At 48.4% G+C, this 17,801-nt stretch overlaps 4 protein-coding genes across 4 annotated transcripts; 2 read left to right on the forward strand and 2 right to left on the reverse strand.

The window, feature by feature from the left end:
• Window positions 1-5,136: 5,136 nt before the first annotated feature.
• On the forward strand, window positions 5,137-5,913 carry ANOM_001276 (putative DUF341 family oxidoreductase; the record flags this gene model as incomplete). The annotated part of the gene is made up of 3 exons (XM_015546533.1): window positions 5,137-5,184; window positions 5,240-5,258; window positions 5,306-5,913. The coding sequence occupies 3 exons, from the start codon at window positions 5,137-5,139 to the stop codon at window positions 5,911-5,913; spliced, it is 675 nt and encodes a 224-aa protein (XP_015411511.1).
• Window positions 5,914-6,210: 297 nt separating this feature from the next.
• On the forward strand, window positions 6,211-14,304 carry ANOM_001277 (putative polyketide synthase; the record flags this gene model as incomplete). Its single annotated transcript, XM_015546534.1, has 9 exons — window positions 6,211-6,495; window positions 6,559-6,645; window positions 6,704-6,761; window positions 6,811-7,150; window positions 7,200-7,725; window positions 7,776-8,358; window positions 8,435-13,065; window positions 13,110-13,430; window positions 13,480-14,304. 9 exons carry the CDS (start codon window positions 6,211-6,213, stop codon window positions 14,302-14,304), a joined length of 7,656 nt encoding a protein of 2,551 aa, XP_015411510.1.
• Window positions 14,305-14,586: 282 nt separating this feature from the next.
• ANOM_001278 (putative Na(+)/H(+) antiporter) lies at window positions 14,587-16,002 on the reverse strand (the record flags this gene model as incomplete). The annotated part of the gene is made up of 1 exon (XM_015546535.1): window positions 14,587-16,002. One exon carries the CDS (start codon window positions 16,000-16,002, stop codon window positions 14,587-14,589), a length of 1,416 nt encoding a protein of 471 aa, XP_015411513.1.
• A 1,179-nt stretch (window positions 16,003-17,181) lies between these two features.
• ANOM_001279 (DUF924 family protein) lies at window positions 17,182-17,700 on the reverse strand (the record flags this gene model as incomplete). The annotated part of the gene is made up of 1 exon (XM_015546536.1): window positions 17,182-17,700. The coding sequence occupies one exon, from the start codon at window positions 17,698-17,700 to the stop codon at window positions 17,182-17,184; it is 519 nt and encodes a 172-aa protein (XP_015411512.1).
• Between the last annotated feature and the right edge of the window lie 101 nt (window positions 17,701-17,801).

Consider the following 17,801-nt stretch of genomic DNA (forward strand, 5'->3'; position numbering starts at 1 on the left):
AGAAAAAAAAAAAAAAAAAAAACCTAAAAACAAAGAAAGAGGACTGCTGTCTTTCTATGCCATCCGACGACCATCGGGTCGCTGTTTTCCCCTAGTACGATTCAAGCTCCCTTGGCAATATCCAGGAAGAGGAGGAATATGCACATATAAGAATACCACAGGGGACTACGATACTGATCGTTTTACGGTAACCCTCTCCAAAATGTGACCTCGCAATCTGGTCCCCGCTGGAAAATGCACAGAGTAGGCGCTACCTATGTCGCTACACAGACATGTGGACACATAGCCGATGCTGATGAAGCTTAACTCTGTCGGCAAGAGCAACATCCGGTTTTTCCAGAGCCAATTCAAAACATAGGGAGCCTTGGCTTGACTAAGCGATGGGTCTGGTGTATTGCTTTTTTTAATAGATCAGTCTTCCAAATATCTCCCTCGCTGCCTCGTATATGTCTTGCTTCGTTCTAGAAGCCACAGAAGGAAGGGAACGATCCAAAGCCTGGAATTCTCCTCAGCTGTCGATCGCTTGTGCACTTCACGCCACTAGTAAAAAAAAGAAAGAAAGAAAGAAAGCTGGGAAAAACACCTAGGGACATGATTCAGTCGCAAGAAACACTCCCACCGCATGTCGCCTGATGGTACTAGGTATGTACTCATATCGCAACCCATAGGGTTGCTGGCCCTACAAGATCAAAATTCCCATACCATGAGTATGGTATCTTACGGAGCGAATCGATGTTCAATGACTTCACGCTGGGTATGCTTCTCACAGGCATCCCAACTGGCCATGAAGGATCTTGTGTCTGTACAAAAACTTTAGCCGGGATTGTTTCAACTGCTGAATCATCGCGGTGAATGAAATGAGAGACAAATATTTGGCGGTGTAAGCCTCCAGATGTGCCTTGGGGTTGATGCCCAATCGTACAAGCTATATTCGCTGGGTTTTGCTGTATTTTAGAACCCCCAAAAGTTGGCTGACTACATTACCAGATCGGCTAACGAAGAAAGACATCTTCAAACGCGCCCTAATTTGGTGGCGGAAGGTGGTCGCGAGGTGTTCTCTCTCGCTTGCTGCAGCATAAAAGACCTGGCCTATCGGAGGCCCAAGGATGCACAAAAGGAGCTGAATGGTGCTCGACCAAGATATACAGAATTCTAGAAACGCGGATAATTGTCAGCGCCGCCCGGTGACAGTGAAACCGATTCGCCTAGATGGTGAGAACATGACGCTCATCCAGATGCTTGAGGTCAGCCAACAATAAACAGATGGGTTGGAAACATAGGATCCGTGGCTTAGGGGTTTAATGCACTTCCCCGGTGGCCCAAAACCTATCCAAACCCCAACGAAGGTATATCCTTCTGCTTTTGCTCTTCATGATGGGATCGTCATCATATCCACTATCTTCAAGCCCGGTGACACAGAAGCAGTCATGGTGTCGCATGCCATTGCCTGTGAGCTGCTTGAAGAGTAGAACGTTCGGGACGTATGTCTCATGGTGACTCTCTGAAATGGTGTTCTCTGTAAGTACCCGCTGTTGCATATGGGAAATTGCCAGAAGATTACTAGAATCCAGACCAGCCTAAGCGATCCAACGCAATTTTTTCGGCGACCATATGCTCTCCATACGTGCCCCTGTCTCGCTTGAGTAGGAACAACATTGCCTACCTTCAGATCTGGAGAGGGTATAAAGATCTCCTCCTGTTCTCATCAGACTCTGAATTCTCTCATGAACTACAATTTTCATCCTGTTCTAACCAGTTCTTTTCGCCTCTCTTTGCCCTTCCCCCCTTTTTTATTTCTTCAAACATCTTCCCAGTGGTATCCCTCTCTCTCTTGACCAATGTCGGTGACTTCATACCAACCTGAAACCATGATCGATACCGTCACAACATATCTACCACTCGCCACACCCTGGGCCTGGAATACTGATTGCCCCGACACCTTTCGAATGGAAGATGGCGTTCTGTGGTCATACCACCCAAGGTATAGTTATGACGACGACACGGGACGTCAATGTATGCCACCGGAATATGAAAAGCGGTTTGATGCGAAAAAAAGGTCACAACTGAATTACACTCTTGGGTGCATGGTCGCGAACCCAGCGAGCTCGAGACACCGGTACACTCTGCAGCAGAGCTGCCTGCGATCCGGGAACCAACCGAGCTGGAGGGGTAGTCAACTTTGCGTTTTGGTGTAAGTTCGTATCTCCATGGTTAGAGTATCTGTTCGTGGCTCGTGGCTTTTCTATTTTATTGCTTCTTTCGGGTTTACTGGCTTTCTTCTCTCCTATCATTCTGTCTCTTTTCCTTTGTCTTGTTTCTTCTGAGTTCCCCTTTTCATATGTATGTTTCTTAGTCATCTAATCGCGTATTTGAGTTGTATTTGTTTGCCCGTAAGCAATGAGACGTAGAGCCCCCAGTTAGAGACAAGGGCTGGCTGGCTACTTTGAAGCAATATGACTTCATCTGGTGTACAGTCTTGCCCTGGGTGCGGTATCTTATTCGCTTACACGAGTAGAGAGGACAAAGAGGGATTGTCTATACTAAGATCAATTGTTGAAGTGGACCGAGTACAGTGAGATAGTTGACTCTGCGATGCAGTGGGATATTGGACCTATGAATAACACTTCTAGGAGGCCGGGGAAAATGATCTTAGGGTGTTGAGATGGCAACCATATGTACTTACGGTTGGTCTTCCCGTCATGGTACTATAACACCGCAATCGTTGAGTATCTTTAATATTCGATGTCGCTTTATCCATCCCTTGGGTTGACTATCCGCAGATTCCATTTGGAAATAGCGAGTCTCCACGGACTATAGAGATGATAGCAGGAAAACCGGGAGCAACTCCCCCCATGATGGGGCCACGTGGGAGTCATGGCTGCTCATCCTGTATTACTTGCCCGTGCACTTTTCTTTATTCCCGTCATGAATAGAGATGAAGGGCGGACGGTGGTACAGGGTAGATATGCCAGGAACAATCACCGGAGCGGACAACGGGGCACACATAAGGTTTCTAGGATAAAGACGATGAAACCAGAGGGCTTGGCTCAAGTAATGCCGGGGACCTCGATCTTTGTTCTAGATTCAACCGAAAAGACGATCTCTGGAGTAACTTTCCAGGGCGCTTGATGCCTCTCTTGTTGAAGCCTTTGTTGATTGGGATGAGTCAGCGCTGCTCGGACCACTATAGGCTGAGGGATCTATATTTTTAGCAACCCCAGACTTGGGCTGTGGATCTGGATCGGTGTATAGACTCTGTAGAGAAGGTTGAATCAGATGGGGCACCATTGCTGTAATTGGGGAAAAGTGGACTTGCTCCTCGATACGCATTCCGCAGCCCGGGCTATAAAATTCCTGGAGATGGCCCTTTTTCTGGCCATTAGAATCCTGTACCCGCGCTCTTTAGTCGATTATCTGCATCCATCTTACAACTTTTCTGTCTGCTTTCGCCAGCCTCGCGGCCTCAGCGGTTGCAGGTAACAGCCAAAGTCAGCGGTTCCCCTGCCTCTATCCTTCGCTACTTGTCCTTGACATCCTTTCTCGCTCATATTGACTGACTTATATTGTAGATGTGGCTCGTTCTTTCCGCACAGAGCCTGGTGGCGCGCTGGGAAATCGCCACGACATGAATCTTATTCTTCCGGAGGATGCGGCTCCAGGGTCTGAGTTCAGCCTAGCATGTAGTCGACCTTGTGAAACGGATATCGAGTGCTGCTATTCAGATATATGCTCTAACAAAAGATGTGAGGGATTCTTTAAAGAGAAATTCCCTAAAGGATATCCGCTGGGACAACCGGTAGATTGGTCTAATAGTACAGAAGTAGAGTACTGGGAAAAACTCTCAATGAGTAAGTTCTGTTGATTTTTGGTTTGAACTCTTCTAATGTTTTTTATTATTGGAACAGGAGGATACTCCAGGGCCGGATCAGTCTCCTACATCTCCAGTGAAAAAGCGCGATGATCTCAAACTTGTTGAACCACGGATGGATCCTTCAATTGTTACATTCAGTCAAGGATGTAATCGATCCTGTGAAGTTGATGGTGGCTGCTGCCGTTCGGATACATGCTCTCCCGATAAACGATGTCAAGGGCTTTCTAGTGAGAAGTTCCCTCGAGGATATCCCACACAAGAGGTAAATTGGTCTGATACTACAGAAATGGAGAAATGGTCGAAGTTATCAACGGGTAAGTTCTCTTTGAACATTGTTTATATGAAACCTGCTAATATGTCTCGTCTTTAGAACGGAAGACACAATGGCTATATAAGAGCGATTTGATCTGATGACTGTATAGTGTACCCTGCTTCTGGTGCATGGACAATTCGGTGGCCACATAGCGATGTTGGAAGGTATACCCGCTGCCTTTTCAATACGATGAGTCATATCTGTACTGTATCTAGATAGGATTATGAATTGGGGAAATTGGATAGGGATAGAATTTCAAGAATCAAGAATCGGTGTCCTGGCTTAATAGTCTCTACGATTCGTCTTTGGTTTTTGCCAAAGTATCCTTCCCTAGTTGACAGGTCTCCTACCCTGTACAGTAGATGTCCGCGACACAAATGTACACCTCAACACAATGTCCTAAAGATGTCTTTGTAAAGGATTCGCATATAAGAGATACAAATATATCAGTTTACTGATAGTGCGTGGATCCCATCCCGAACTATATAAGGTGCGATCCGGGCAAGATTAGACTTGCCATCTCTTTTTATTGGAACTGGCCCATGCCTTTGGTTTGGGTCACTGGTGGTAGACGTATATGAGCGCAATCTATATTAAGGGAAAGCTATGCGATAGAGATAGCTCTCGATCAAACAATACATTGCTGTTAAAAATTCTCCTGTAGAGGCTGGTTCACCACACTAAGTCAGCGAGGATACAACGGAATTATAAGGCTGCTGATAACTTAAAGCGGGATAAGTGAGTATTAGAAAGCAAACAGGTATGTTTCGCAGTTGGAATGTTAAAGAAAATGCTCCGTGGTAACACGGGGACTTTGGAGAGCCTACTTGTATCATGAGAATCGCATTCACGAGAGCAAGGCGGTCTTCGAGACCGAGATACAAATACACTTCCTACGGGCTCCATACCCATCACCAATCAGCAGTTGTCTGCGGTAACAACACCAGCCATTATGCCTCTCAAACTACTTTGTCTCCATGGTTGGGGCACCAATACCAAGGTGAGCCAAATCCACTGCATGGCTGAGGTTTGTGGCACTCACTCATATGTGATAGATCTTGCAGTCCCAGCTAAGTATGTGGTACGGTCCCTTGGAATAGGCCAATCAGCTTACCAGATAGATGGCCTAATGACCGATCTTCATCATGATAATACGGCGACATTCCATTTCGTTGAGGGCGACGTGGATTCGGTTCCAGGCCCGGGGATCTCGGGCTTCTACGACGGTCCTTACTACAGTTATTATAGGTTTCCCCGGTCCATTTCCGACAGTGGTACCGACGGGGAATCTTTACTGAGTGCGTACGACCGTCTTCAGGACGTTGTAGATGAAGAAGGTCCTTTCGATGGGGTCCTGGGCTTCTCCCATGGGGGCACCTTGGCAGCTGGATTCTTGGTCCACCGTGCAAAATTGTACCCGCAGGAGCTACCTTTGTTTCGCTGCGCTATCTTCATCAACTCCCTTCCGCCATTCCGGATGGATCCAGGCGGAGATCCTGTGGTTGATCCAGATCTGGAGGGATACATCAACATCCCAACCGTGAGTATAGGCGGGGCTGAGGATCCACTGCTTGAGTACTCACTTGCCCTGTATCGGCTGTGCAATCCATCCATATCAACCTGGGTGGTGCACAGCAAAGGCCACGATATCCCGGCAGATACAAAGAATGTTTCTGTCATCGCTGCAGCAATCAGGAAGTTGGCAGTTCAAGCGTTGGCAGTTTGGTGACTCCTGAACTTTAGCTTATGCTCACTTGCTTCTGCCTCCTGTCCATCTAGCATGGGATATACCCCGGAACAATAGAAGGAAAGTCTAATGCGAATCATCCGATGTCCAATAGAGTGATTCGGTGATCTCCGCAGATGTAGTTCGGGACATTGTGATGTGCAACACTCGCACCGGATTTTAACGGAATTATTGTACACCGTATATTTCAAATCCGTTGCTCCTGTATTTCCCATGCTCCAATGTACCCCTATGTTTGTGACTCCATTCTAGCTACTATGCATGGGTCGCTGAACCATCATGACGGCCGATTCCCTTGAACATAGCCCGCCCGCCATCCCGACACCCTCCACTGACACTTCAGAACCAACTTCATTAGACCGAGATGACTTGTCCATCCTATCAGAAGATCTGTGCATGCCCATTGCAATTGTCGGGGTGGGCTTCAGAGGCCCTGGAAGTGCCAGCAATGTTAAGCAATTGTGGACAATGATTCTCGAAGGACGGGAGGCGTGGAGTCCAATTCCCAAGTCGCGATGGAATAACGATGCCTTTTATCATCCCGATCACTCAAGACACGGAACAGTGAGTACCACCGTATTATTCAAGCATGTGGCTATCTTAGAGCTGACACCAAGACGCGCACAGATCAACGTTGAAGGAGGACATTTCCTGGCAGAAGATGTGACATTGTTCGATGCACCATTCTTCAACATGACAAGCGACGAGGCGGCTGTAGGTATACTCAACAATCACTGGGTCCGGATTGGTTTTCTGATACCTTAGCCCTTAGGCGATGGACCCTCAGCAACGGCTGTTACTCGAGGTTACTTACGAAGGCTTCGAAAATGGTATGTCCATCCTGCCAATCGTATCCGAGTGCACGCTCACGGCCAATAGCTGGTATCCCGATGGCAAAGATAATGGGCAGCTCAACAGCCTGCTTTGTTGGTTGTTTCAACGCTGACTACACCGATCTTCTCCTCCGCGATCCAGACTGCATCCCGATGTATCAGTGCACAAACTCCGGGCAGTCCCGGGCCATGACAGCAAACCGAGTGTCATACTTCTTCGACATGAAAGGCCCTAGTGTGACAGTTGATACCGCCTGTTCGGGTAGTTTAACAGCTCTCCATCTGGCATGTCAAAGCCTTCGGACTGGTGATGCCTCGATGGCCGTCGCAGCGGGAGTCAATGTGATCCTCAGCCATGAGTTCATGTCGACGATGACTATGATGAAGTTGGTAGGAAAGGCTCATTCTATCTAAGTATATCTAACCAATATCCAGGTTTCTTTCCCCCGACGGACGATGCCATACATTCGACGAAAGCGCCAGCGGGTACGCTCGAGGCGAGGGTATTGGATGTTTGATCCTTAAACCGCTAAGAGACGCTATTCAAGACCATGACCCCATTCGCGCCATAATTCGAGGCTCTGGACTGAATCAAGATGGCAGGACCCCCGGGATTACCCTACCGAGTGGCGCATCGCAAGAAGCCCTGATGCGTCATGTCTACCAGGTGGCAGGCCTTGATCCATGCGAGACGGACTTCGTCGAAGCGCACGGTACCGGAACACAGGCTGGCGACCATATTGAAACGGCCGCACTCGCAAAGGTATTGTGTCACAACCGAAGTCCTATGCGACCGCTACGAGTCGGGTCTATCAAAACTAATGTTGGCCATCTGGAGGGCACGAGCGGAGTTGCGGGCGTTGTTAAAGCCGTCCTGATGCTCGAGAATCGGACCTTTCTCCCCAATCGCAACTTTCGAGTGGTAAATCCTCGTATCCGATGTGAAGATTGGAGACTCAAGGTAAAATCCTCGACAACCCCCACTTGAGCTAGTCATTAAGCCTGCCACAGATACAGTTAGCTGCGGAGTCGTGGGAATGCCCGAGTCCGCATCGTGTTTCTGTGAACAGCTTCGGATATGGGGGGAGTAACGCGCATGCCATACTCGAAGATGCACCAGGCTATCTTTACCGTCGTGGTCTGAGAAGTAGAGTGCGATACGGCGAGCATTCTGTCGATGCCGACCAAACTTGCCCTACACGATCTCGAGTCTACTTGTTTTCTGGGTTTGATGAGAGATCCACCGCCAGGCAGCTTCAAAACTTTCGAGAATACCTACTCAAGGTAAAACCAGAAGCAGATGAGAGATACATGAATAATCTAGCGTATACGTTGAACGAACGCCGCACGATCCATGCCAGCAGAACTGCCATTGTGGGAACGTCCCCTGCAACGCTAGCAGAAGCATTATCCGGTAGGATGAAAATTGTTAAAGCTCGTCGACGACCAAGTATCGGTTTCGTCTTCACAGGACAGGGTGCGCAGTGGGTGGGAATGGGAAAGGAGCTACTAGAGGCATATCCGGTATTCCGCGAATCAATTCAACGAATTGACGACTACATAAAATCCATCGGTGCTCCTTACTGTATGGTGGGTACGTTAATCTGGTATTACCCCTTGCCAGGATTCACCTCACGTCATGACCAGCATCCACTGATGAAGATTAATAGAAGAGATACTTAAGGATCAGGGAGCCTCGCGATTAAGCAACCCCCTCTTCAGCCAGCCCATATGCTCTGCCCTTCAAATAGCCCTGGTCGATCTACTAGCGTCTTGGGGAATCTACCCAGACTCAGTGACCGGACACTCTAGCGGGGAAATTGCCGCTGCCTATGCCGCTGGTGCGCTGACCATGGAGGATGCCATGGCAGTGGCTTACTACCGAGGAGTGGTCGTTAGTAACTGGCCTCTGGCGAACGGGCAGATAAGGGGGGCCATGCTTGCCCTTGGGGTGTCTGCCCGAGAGAGTCAGTCATATCTCGATATGCTTCAGTCGGGAAAGGCTGTTGTAGCATGCATCAGCAGCCCATTGAGCGTCACAATTGCCGGGGATCTTCCTGCTATCGATGAATTAGAGCAGATCGTTCGCGAAAAACAAGTGTTTAGCCGCCGACTATCAGTGGAAGTTGCATACCACTCTCACCACATGGAATTAGTTAAGGAGCAATACTTGGACTATATAGCACATGTGAGCCCGAGGAGCCGTGAGGATATTGAAAACTATCTTGGTAATCGATCTGTATCCTTCTTCTCCTCAGTGACAGGAGCCGAGATCACACCATCCGAATTGGGCTCACGATATTGGGCTAGTAACCTAGTGGGCCAGGTGAATTTTGTCGATTCATTACGCACCCTGTGCTTCGAGACCATTAACCAGCGGGCTCCCATCAGGACGCTAGAAAGGAAACGAATAAAGCGAGTCGGTATAGCCCAAAAGGTCAGCGTCGATGTCCTTGTTGAGGTTGGTCCTCACGCTACGCTGGCAGGACCGATCAAGCAGACCTTGAGAGATGACACGAAGCTCAATGCAGCTGAGATCTTATACATTAGCGTTCTGACCAGAAATAGCAACGCTGTTACAACTGCTCTAACTGCTGCCGCCACACTAATGTGTACCGGCTATCCTGTGGATTCCCAGGTGATTAACAATCCCACGGCCTCCCATGAGCCGAGTGTGCTCGTTGACCTCCCTCCATATGCGTGGAGTCATATACAAACATACTGGGCAGAGCCTCGAATTAGCAAAAGCTTTCGCAATCGGAAGCATGCCCGGACAGATCTGTTGGGCGCTATTGATAGGACGGCTTGCTCTTTTCAGCCTGTGTGGAGAAACTTTCTTCGCGTGTCTGAAAATCCTTGGTTATTGGATCATAGGATCGAGTCTAATATAGTATATCCTGCTGCTGGATATATTGCCATGGCGATAGAGGCATTCCTTCAGCATGAATTACACAGTACCTCTGCAGATGAGATACCCACAATCTATATTCGTGATATATCCATACAATCGGCTCTAGTTCTCCATGAGACAGGGGCTGTAGAGACTTTACTCATACTCAACCAACGCGAGAGCAACTCCCGTGGCTCCTATCCAGCTCACAATTTCCACATTTACTCTGTCACGCAGGACAACATCTGGACAGAGCATTGCAGTGGTTTGATTGGAGCACAGAATAGCGATCGCGCTGAACTTGGGCTTGAGGTTGAGCGAGCAACTGACAACTTTACTTCCCTTGACATCGAATTATTCTACAAGAACTTAGCCAGTGTCGGCCTTGAGTACGGACCGTGTTTTGCTAACATCAAACAAGCACGTTTCAAGGATTCAGCGTGTGTGTCAGAGATCATCACCCCGGATACTGCTGCGGTGATGCCCATGAATTTCCAGTACCCATCTCTGATACATCCTTGCACGTTGGATAGTATCATTCACACGATATTTGTCAACATGGATGCAATCAACGACCCCGCTGTTCCTGTCCGCATCGATGAGATGTGCGTATCGTGCCACACAGGGTACGCGGCAGGGAGCAAACTAAATGTATTCACCGAAACACAACGAACACGAAAGGGGGATCTCATAGCTTCGATTTCAGTTCTGGATGAATCTCGGCAACCGTCAATTTCTATCACGGGTCTACGGTGCAGGCGCCTTGGACCAAGTCAATCTCCAGACCCAAGGAGAATGAAGAGCCATATGGCATATGAGTTGAAATGGGATTTGGATGTGGATCTGCTGACCGGGTCTGCGTTATCGAGCATCGCTCCCTCCTTTAAGGAATCGAAAAAGCAGTCCAGTGGATTTAACGCATTACATGAAGCATGCGCATTATACTACATCAAGGAATACGTTAAGCATGTGGATCAAGCGGCCACCAAGAAGCTTCAGCCTTTCAGAAAAAGACAGCTCAAGCTTTTCAAAGAGATAGCGACTCAGCGATATCAGACATCCCGCGATATCGACAGCGAAGACATCGAACGAGTAAGATCTTCCGGCCCTGAAGGTCACATTCTCTGCACTGTGGGTGCAAAGCTGTCCTCTAACCTGACAGATGATGCCGGCCTTATACCAGCTAATGAACACTCTATGTGGAACGAGTACTGGGAAACGGTCTATGATGACCCAGCCTATGAAATAGTCTCCAGGTACTTGGACCTGGTCAGCCATAAGAACCCTACGGTCTCAATACTTGAAATCGAGGCTAGTACAGGAGGAGCATCGAAGAGATTCATCCAACGGCTCGTCGGGGCAAAGAATGGCGTTCCTCGATTTACCAAGTATACCGCAACACACCCAAGTCTACGTCTTCTGGAATCAGCACGAAGTGAGATTTGCGCATGGGGCCACTGCGTAGAAATTAAGGAACTTGACGTTGAGGGAGATCTAAACGCCCAGGGGTTTGCGATGCAGCAGTACAATGTCGTGATTATTGCCCATGGGTTATACACAGTCAGATCGGAACTTAGAGCATTGGGCAATATCCAGAGTCTCCTCAAGCCTAATGGCCACCTGATCCTGGTCGATCCTTTATCCAAACTAAAACTATCCGAGTATGTGATATTCGCGAATTTTCCGGGGCCCTGGAGGCAAGATGGGGTCGGATATTTCGAAAATGACTTGATATCTACTCTGAAGGATACTCAGTTTTCGGAACCACAAGAAATAAAGGGGCCTGGAGATCAACATGTGGTTATTATTTCTCGGCCCACCAGACAGCAAGCTTCCCTTCCGTCGGAAGTAGTCATTGTAGTAGAGAAAGGAGAGTGTGGTGTACAAATACCCCATTTGCGAGACCTTCTGTCTTCTGTGTCGCAGGTTGACACAACCGACCTTGCCCATCTCAAGCCGCAGAAAAAGGCTTGTATCGTCATGAGTGATCTCCAGGCACCAGTCCTGGCACATCTCAATCAAGAAATGATGGACATAATCAAGCAGATGTTTCTAGAAGCGACCTGCATCCTCTGGGTGACGCGTGGTGGCACAGCCACGCCGATCAATCCAGAAGCCGGCCTAATTACTGGCTTTGCCCGGACTGCTCGCTCAGAGACGGGGGTAGAGCCCATTATCACACTGGATCTAGATGCTGGCAGTCCGCTTTGCGGGTATCGAGCGGCTAAACTCATATACGATCTTGTTTGTCATCGTCTGTTAGGATGGAAGTCAGCCGAGTCCGATACGGAGTACATGGAACGGAGTGGTACGTTTCTTGTCCCTCGGATTGTGGAGAACCGACATTTGGACGAAGCCATTGCATCTGTTCATGATATACATCTCACAAGGGTTGAGGCCTTTCATCAGGAGAACCGACACCTGCGAGTGGCGGTGAATAACAGTGTCCAGCCTGAAGGTATTCATTTCACAGAAGACACCCGGATTACCACGCTCTCCGATCTTGAGGTCCGCATACAAGTCCATGCTGTCGGACTGAGTGAGCGAGATGCACAGCTAGCAGACGGCCAAGCTTCAGGTACAACGGGAATTGGGCTTGGATGTAGCGGGGTTGTACAAGCCGTCGGTAAAACCGTTCACAATCTGATACCTGGAGACAGAGTAGCCTGCTTGAGATCTGGAACAGCAGCCAGTTTCTACCAAGACTGCGAAACTGCCTTTCAAAAAATACCTTCGCATATGTCTTTTGAAACTGCTGCCGCAATGCCTGCGGCTTATTGCACGGCTTTCCATGCTGTTCACCGTCTCGCTGAGATAAAACCAGGAGATCGAGTATTGATCAGTTCCGCTATTGGAGCAGTTGGTCGAGCTACAATAGAAGTATGTACAGTTGCATGTGCCCATGTATACGCGCTTGTGAAGAGCGTAACAGACAAAGAACTCTTGGTCTCCTCCGGTCTGTTACCAAGTGAACGGATCCTTCTCAATGACGAGTCGTTCTTAAAAGATCTTCTTATCTTGACTGATCATAAAGGGGTGAAGACGATAGTCAACTGTGATGAATCTGACAATCATACCTTCTGTTCATTATGGACGTGTTTTGGAACATCAGGCACTTTCATTCAGTTACGTGCCCGTACTACAGTTAAGAGCGGATGGGAAGTGCCAGAGCTTGACAAAGAGATCATATTTGCGACAGTCGATATTGGAAACCTAGTGAGCAACAATTCAGATATGCTTGACGAGGTCTGGGACCGAGTAGCGCGTCTTCTTCGCCGAGGCACACTCCGTGGTCACTTGCACCCGACCACTTATAGCATCTCGGACATTGCTGAAGCGCTGGATGTCCTCACACTAGCAGATCATCCAGATCCGATTGTACTCACAGCTGGGAAAGGTGATAGGGTTAAGGTTCGTATGGTTACCTTCTGTTCTGAACAATACTAAGTCAGTAGACTATCGTCCCTAGGCAGCCCGATATGCTTCTTCGACCCGATGTATCATACATGCTTGTCGGGGGGCTTGGTGGTATCGGTCGCGCGACAGCACTCTGGATGGCAGATCATGGAGCAAAAGCAATCATATTTGTCAGTCGGAGGGGACTATCAGGAGAGTCTTCTCAAAGTACTATCAAAGTATTGCAAGAGAAAGGCGTCCGAGCCATCATTCATGCCTGCGACATATCACAAAGTGACCAAGTTAAGAAGATGATGAACAGTCTCGAAGAAACTGCACCGCCAATCCGGGGCATCATCCAAGGTGCCATGATCTTGAGGGTACCTTCTCGTAAATTCGACCTACAAGGATATAGTTGACAGTTCGCAGGACACCCATATCGAGAAAATGACTCTTGGCGACTACACTGCGGTTCTCAATCCCAAGTATCACGGCACTTGGAATCTCCACCGATATCTCCCATCCAATCTCGACTGGTTCATTATGCTATCTTCCATTAGCGGCATAATAGGTAACGCGACCCAGGCCGCCTACGCCGCCGGCTCAACATTCATGGACTCGTTCGCAGCATACCGCAACTCCTTAGGCCTTCCAGCCGTATCCTTAGATCTAGGAGTAATCACGGATGTGGGCTATCTAGCCGAGAACAAAGAACTGGCATCGAGAATGGGACAACAAGGATTCCAGGGAACTGACACCAAGACCCTTATGTCACTGATTGAGGTAGCGATCATGAGCTGCCAGGAAGACAGAACGATCTCCCAAATTATTACCGGGTTAGGTCAGTGGAAACCAGGTCGATCACTGGCCAATTTTGATGCACCTCTTTTCTCCCACTTTCGTCGACTCCATCTAGACACGTCAGTCAACGCCCAGGCCGAAATTCCCGATACGCTGAGACAGGACCTCCAGGCTACAAAGACCCTTGAAGATGCTGCAGCAGTGATCTACACAGCTTTAAGCGCTCGAGTCGCGACTAATCTCTCAATTCCAGTTGACAGCATCAACCCTACTGGCCCAATTACGGAGTACGGGATTGATTCCCATGTAGCGGTCGAACTCCGGAATTGGATCTCCAAGCACATGGAGGGCATGGTGCCTATTCTGGACATCTTAGCTAGTTCATCCTTGATGGAATTGGCAGGAAAGATAGCAGACAGATCTAATCTAGTAAGGGTAGAGGAAGAGCACTGACGGGGTATGATGGTAGTGTACACTCTTGGACCGTGTTTAGGGGTTAGCTTGATATCCGAACGCTGCACAGCGGGAAATGGACAAGAACCAAAGAGGGTCGTTAAAAGGTTCTCTCTTTACATAGTTTCCATACGTGATAACATATTAACCGAAGCAAGCTATTCTTGTAGAAAAGTTCACTATTCATTCTAGGACATACTCTTAAATCTAGGATAGTCTCTAAGTGTCTTCCAACTCTCCCAATCTAGCAGAAATGATTTATCTCTCGAACCTTCATCAACTCTAGATTAGACTCTCTTCATCATGATACAATCCATCATCCATGCTTTCAGAACTTGTGCTGGGGATATCTGAGGCACATGATGACTTGATATGCTGCTTTCGAGCGCACATAACAGTCCGAACAAATTTCGCAATGCTCATACTCAAGCCATGCACCACAACAGAGCCTAAAACAGTAAAGCAAACAACTGGCCAGACCAACTCCACAGTTTCACAGGAATACTGGTCCCACTTGTCACCTTGCTGTGTCTGTGTTCGGGAACATGAGGACTTAAGGATTTCCCTGGCCTCTATGGACAAAAATAGAGCACCAACACCCATGGGTCCAAAGTGACCGCAGAAGAGCGCCTCCTTGTACGTTTTGATATCGGGAATAAATGGCTTCAGTGCGAGAATAAAAGGGATTCGACGAAACAGCAGAACAAGGAGTACGAATATCCCAATTTTTGACAATGATAACTGTGGTGTATCTGCGACAGCGGTCCAAGGGATCATCAGGCCAAAATAGATAAACGTCGCTATGCTGAGAGAGAAGCTGATGAAGGAGGTAGCCACTGGATTTACCTGGTAGGCGTGTTCAAGCCGGCCGTGGTAAGCATATCCGATGCCTGCGCTGAAGATAAGTAGGAAATCATCCATCCCCATCGTGCTTGAGAATCCTAAGCTGAAGAAGATCAGAGCTAAGGGGAACAGAGCAACGAAGTTTTCAGTAATCCTACCACGCTCGTGGGAATACCGGAGGAGCCTATTGGCTCCATAACCAAGACTTATCCCGACAGCAACACTTGCTATGCATTGGTATGCTATTGTCACCGTAAAGTATTCCCGCAGCACAGCACCAACAGAATGCTCCTTCAGGATAAAAATCCCGAGATATAGGAATGGGAACGAGGTGCCATCATTCACGCCAGACTCTGCGGCCAGAAGATACTTAATACGGTCGCTAGTCGCCTTGGGGTCCTCCAGGATGGTCGCGACCAGCACCGGATCGGTGGGAGTGAGGCAAGCGCTGATGACGAGCGCAGACGGATAGCTAGCACCGAAAACCAGATGGACCAGCATCGCACATACGACCCAGCCACCTGTCATGATAGGGCCAAGAAGGATGCTGATTCCTTTCCAGTGCTTCCTGCAGTATCCCGCAGGGAGCTCAATGCCCACGATGAATACCTGCATACTCGCAGTGAGTCGTGCTAGTTCCTTGGTGACTTGATCGCCGAGCTTCCACGGCTGGGGCTCAACGGCACCCAACACCGCGGGCCCAGTCAGAATACCGACCAAAGTAGCGAGCGGTGGTTCTGCCAGAAGGAGTGTTTCTTTTAGAAAACGTGAAAGCACAGTATATAGGAGGATACTGCCCGAGAGGAACAAGAAGCTGAGATGGAGTGATGTAGGGTTGATCTGACTCCATACCATGATGAATTTCGCAAACCGGAGGTCTCCTATTAGTGAGAAGTATATAAGAGTAGAAGTTTTGATTGCCTATCTCCCAAGCTAACCATTGGAGTTTTTTCGAGCAGACAGTTGAATCTTGAACCGTTTGAAGAAGGCATAGTTGTTTGTAGACGTTTTAACGATGTAGGCAAAGAAGTGATAACTTACAGCAAATGGCTTGCCAAGCCACGTGCCCTGGCATTTTCTTGGTTAAATCAGAATGAAGAACTGGTAGAGCAAAACCTCTTACCCTTATGGTTCGTTGACAGCTGGTAGTGACGTCAACGATATGCGAGGCAAACCGTTTGGATTTTTGCCTCTTTATTATGTCGTAGCAGCAGCTGTTCCTCGCTGGAGATCTCAATGACCTTGCCACAGGTCAGATAAGGTTGTTTCGCAGATCCAAGGGTTCTTAGTCGTCCCTATCCCTGTATGGAAGCCTGAAGTGCTGTTGTTAGGGCTATACTAGTTGGGGTTAGTGTTGTTTAGTAAGCCCGCGATGGATCGTCCCTTTCCTACCAGCAATTTCTTGGGGAACGTAATGACAAGTAGCTTCCTTCGTAGAAAGATAAGACTTTGGTAGCACTTTGATCTCGTCGAATTTGGTAACGTTGAACACAAGTCAATCTACAGAGAAGTTCCGCTGCCTTCCAACTCAAATTACCACTAGTGGATGTCTTACTAGGTGAGAAATGTTCTACACTTCCCTGCCCCAAGGGTTCTCGCATCGTGTTTCAATGTGAGCGAGTCTCCTGTCGGTACCGAACATCTTGTCATGGAGAAAGTCGGCAGAGCAATTGAGTATTGATGTATTGCAGGGATAACTGTGAATACCATATCGTTGGACATTGTCTAACGCTTCGAGTTATCGCCCAAGTAGGTCATGTAGTAACATAGGATCTACCCTTCATACATTTTTTTCTTATTGATCTTACACTGATTACAATCTTTAGTTTCTAAAATCAGTATGCCAAGCTAGGCTGGTGCTTTGGCGCATTGCCGGCAGTCACTAGAACAGGGTGTGGAGGTTTTCGGTTGGAGACCCGCATGTCCTCCTATTCGCGCTGATACTCTGGAGGCACGAATAGATCCTTTTGATGGCGGTGTATTCAATAATACCCATAGACATGGCACTAGAGGGTATATCACCGGACAAATAATCTATCGCCCCAAGATCCGATCACGATGCACAAACCTCCCATCTCGCTTGATCTGGTCGTGAAAGCTCTTTGCCCAATGCAAATGATAATTATCCCCCAGCTCTGTGAATAGCCTCAGCGACATCTCCTGATCTTTCAGGTCCTCTGAATGGTTGAACGGCGAATACATGTATCGTCGCTGGATCGCAGGCATATTCTTGTCCCAACCCTGGTCCACGGCATATCGGGCTACAGCAACTGCCTTGGAGTCCGTTGCATATGCTTGGGGGGTATCGCGAAAGATATTCCGGGGGACTTGGTCTAGGAGAAGGATTAGGGCTAGCGCACCCTCTCCTTGGCCGTCCAACTTCCAGGCGTCGAGAGCCCCTGTTTTGGCGGCTGCGTAGTCGGATCCAAGGTGCTTGCGAACGTAGGCGTCGTCGGAGGGACTTCCGTACCAAAATGGCTTTTGTTGAAGATACTCTTGGGAGCCTTTCTGGCCAAACCAGAAGGTGAGGACTTTGTCATAAGGTTTTGACATTGTTTTCCGCATGGATTGCGTTTGGCCGGTGTGGAGGATCTAGCGTAGAACAGGGTCTAGATGCAGAGACTTGGTATGCTATTGGGCTGGCAAAGCACGGC

Source organism: Aspergillus nomiae (assembly GCF_001204775.2).
Source record: "Aspergillus nomiae NRRL 13137 chromosome Unknown contig00011, whole genome shotgun sequence".
NCBI lineage: Eukaryota > Fungi > Ascomycota > Eurotiomycetes > Eurotiales > Aspergillaceae > Aspergillus > Aspergillus nomiae.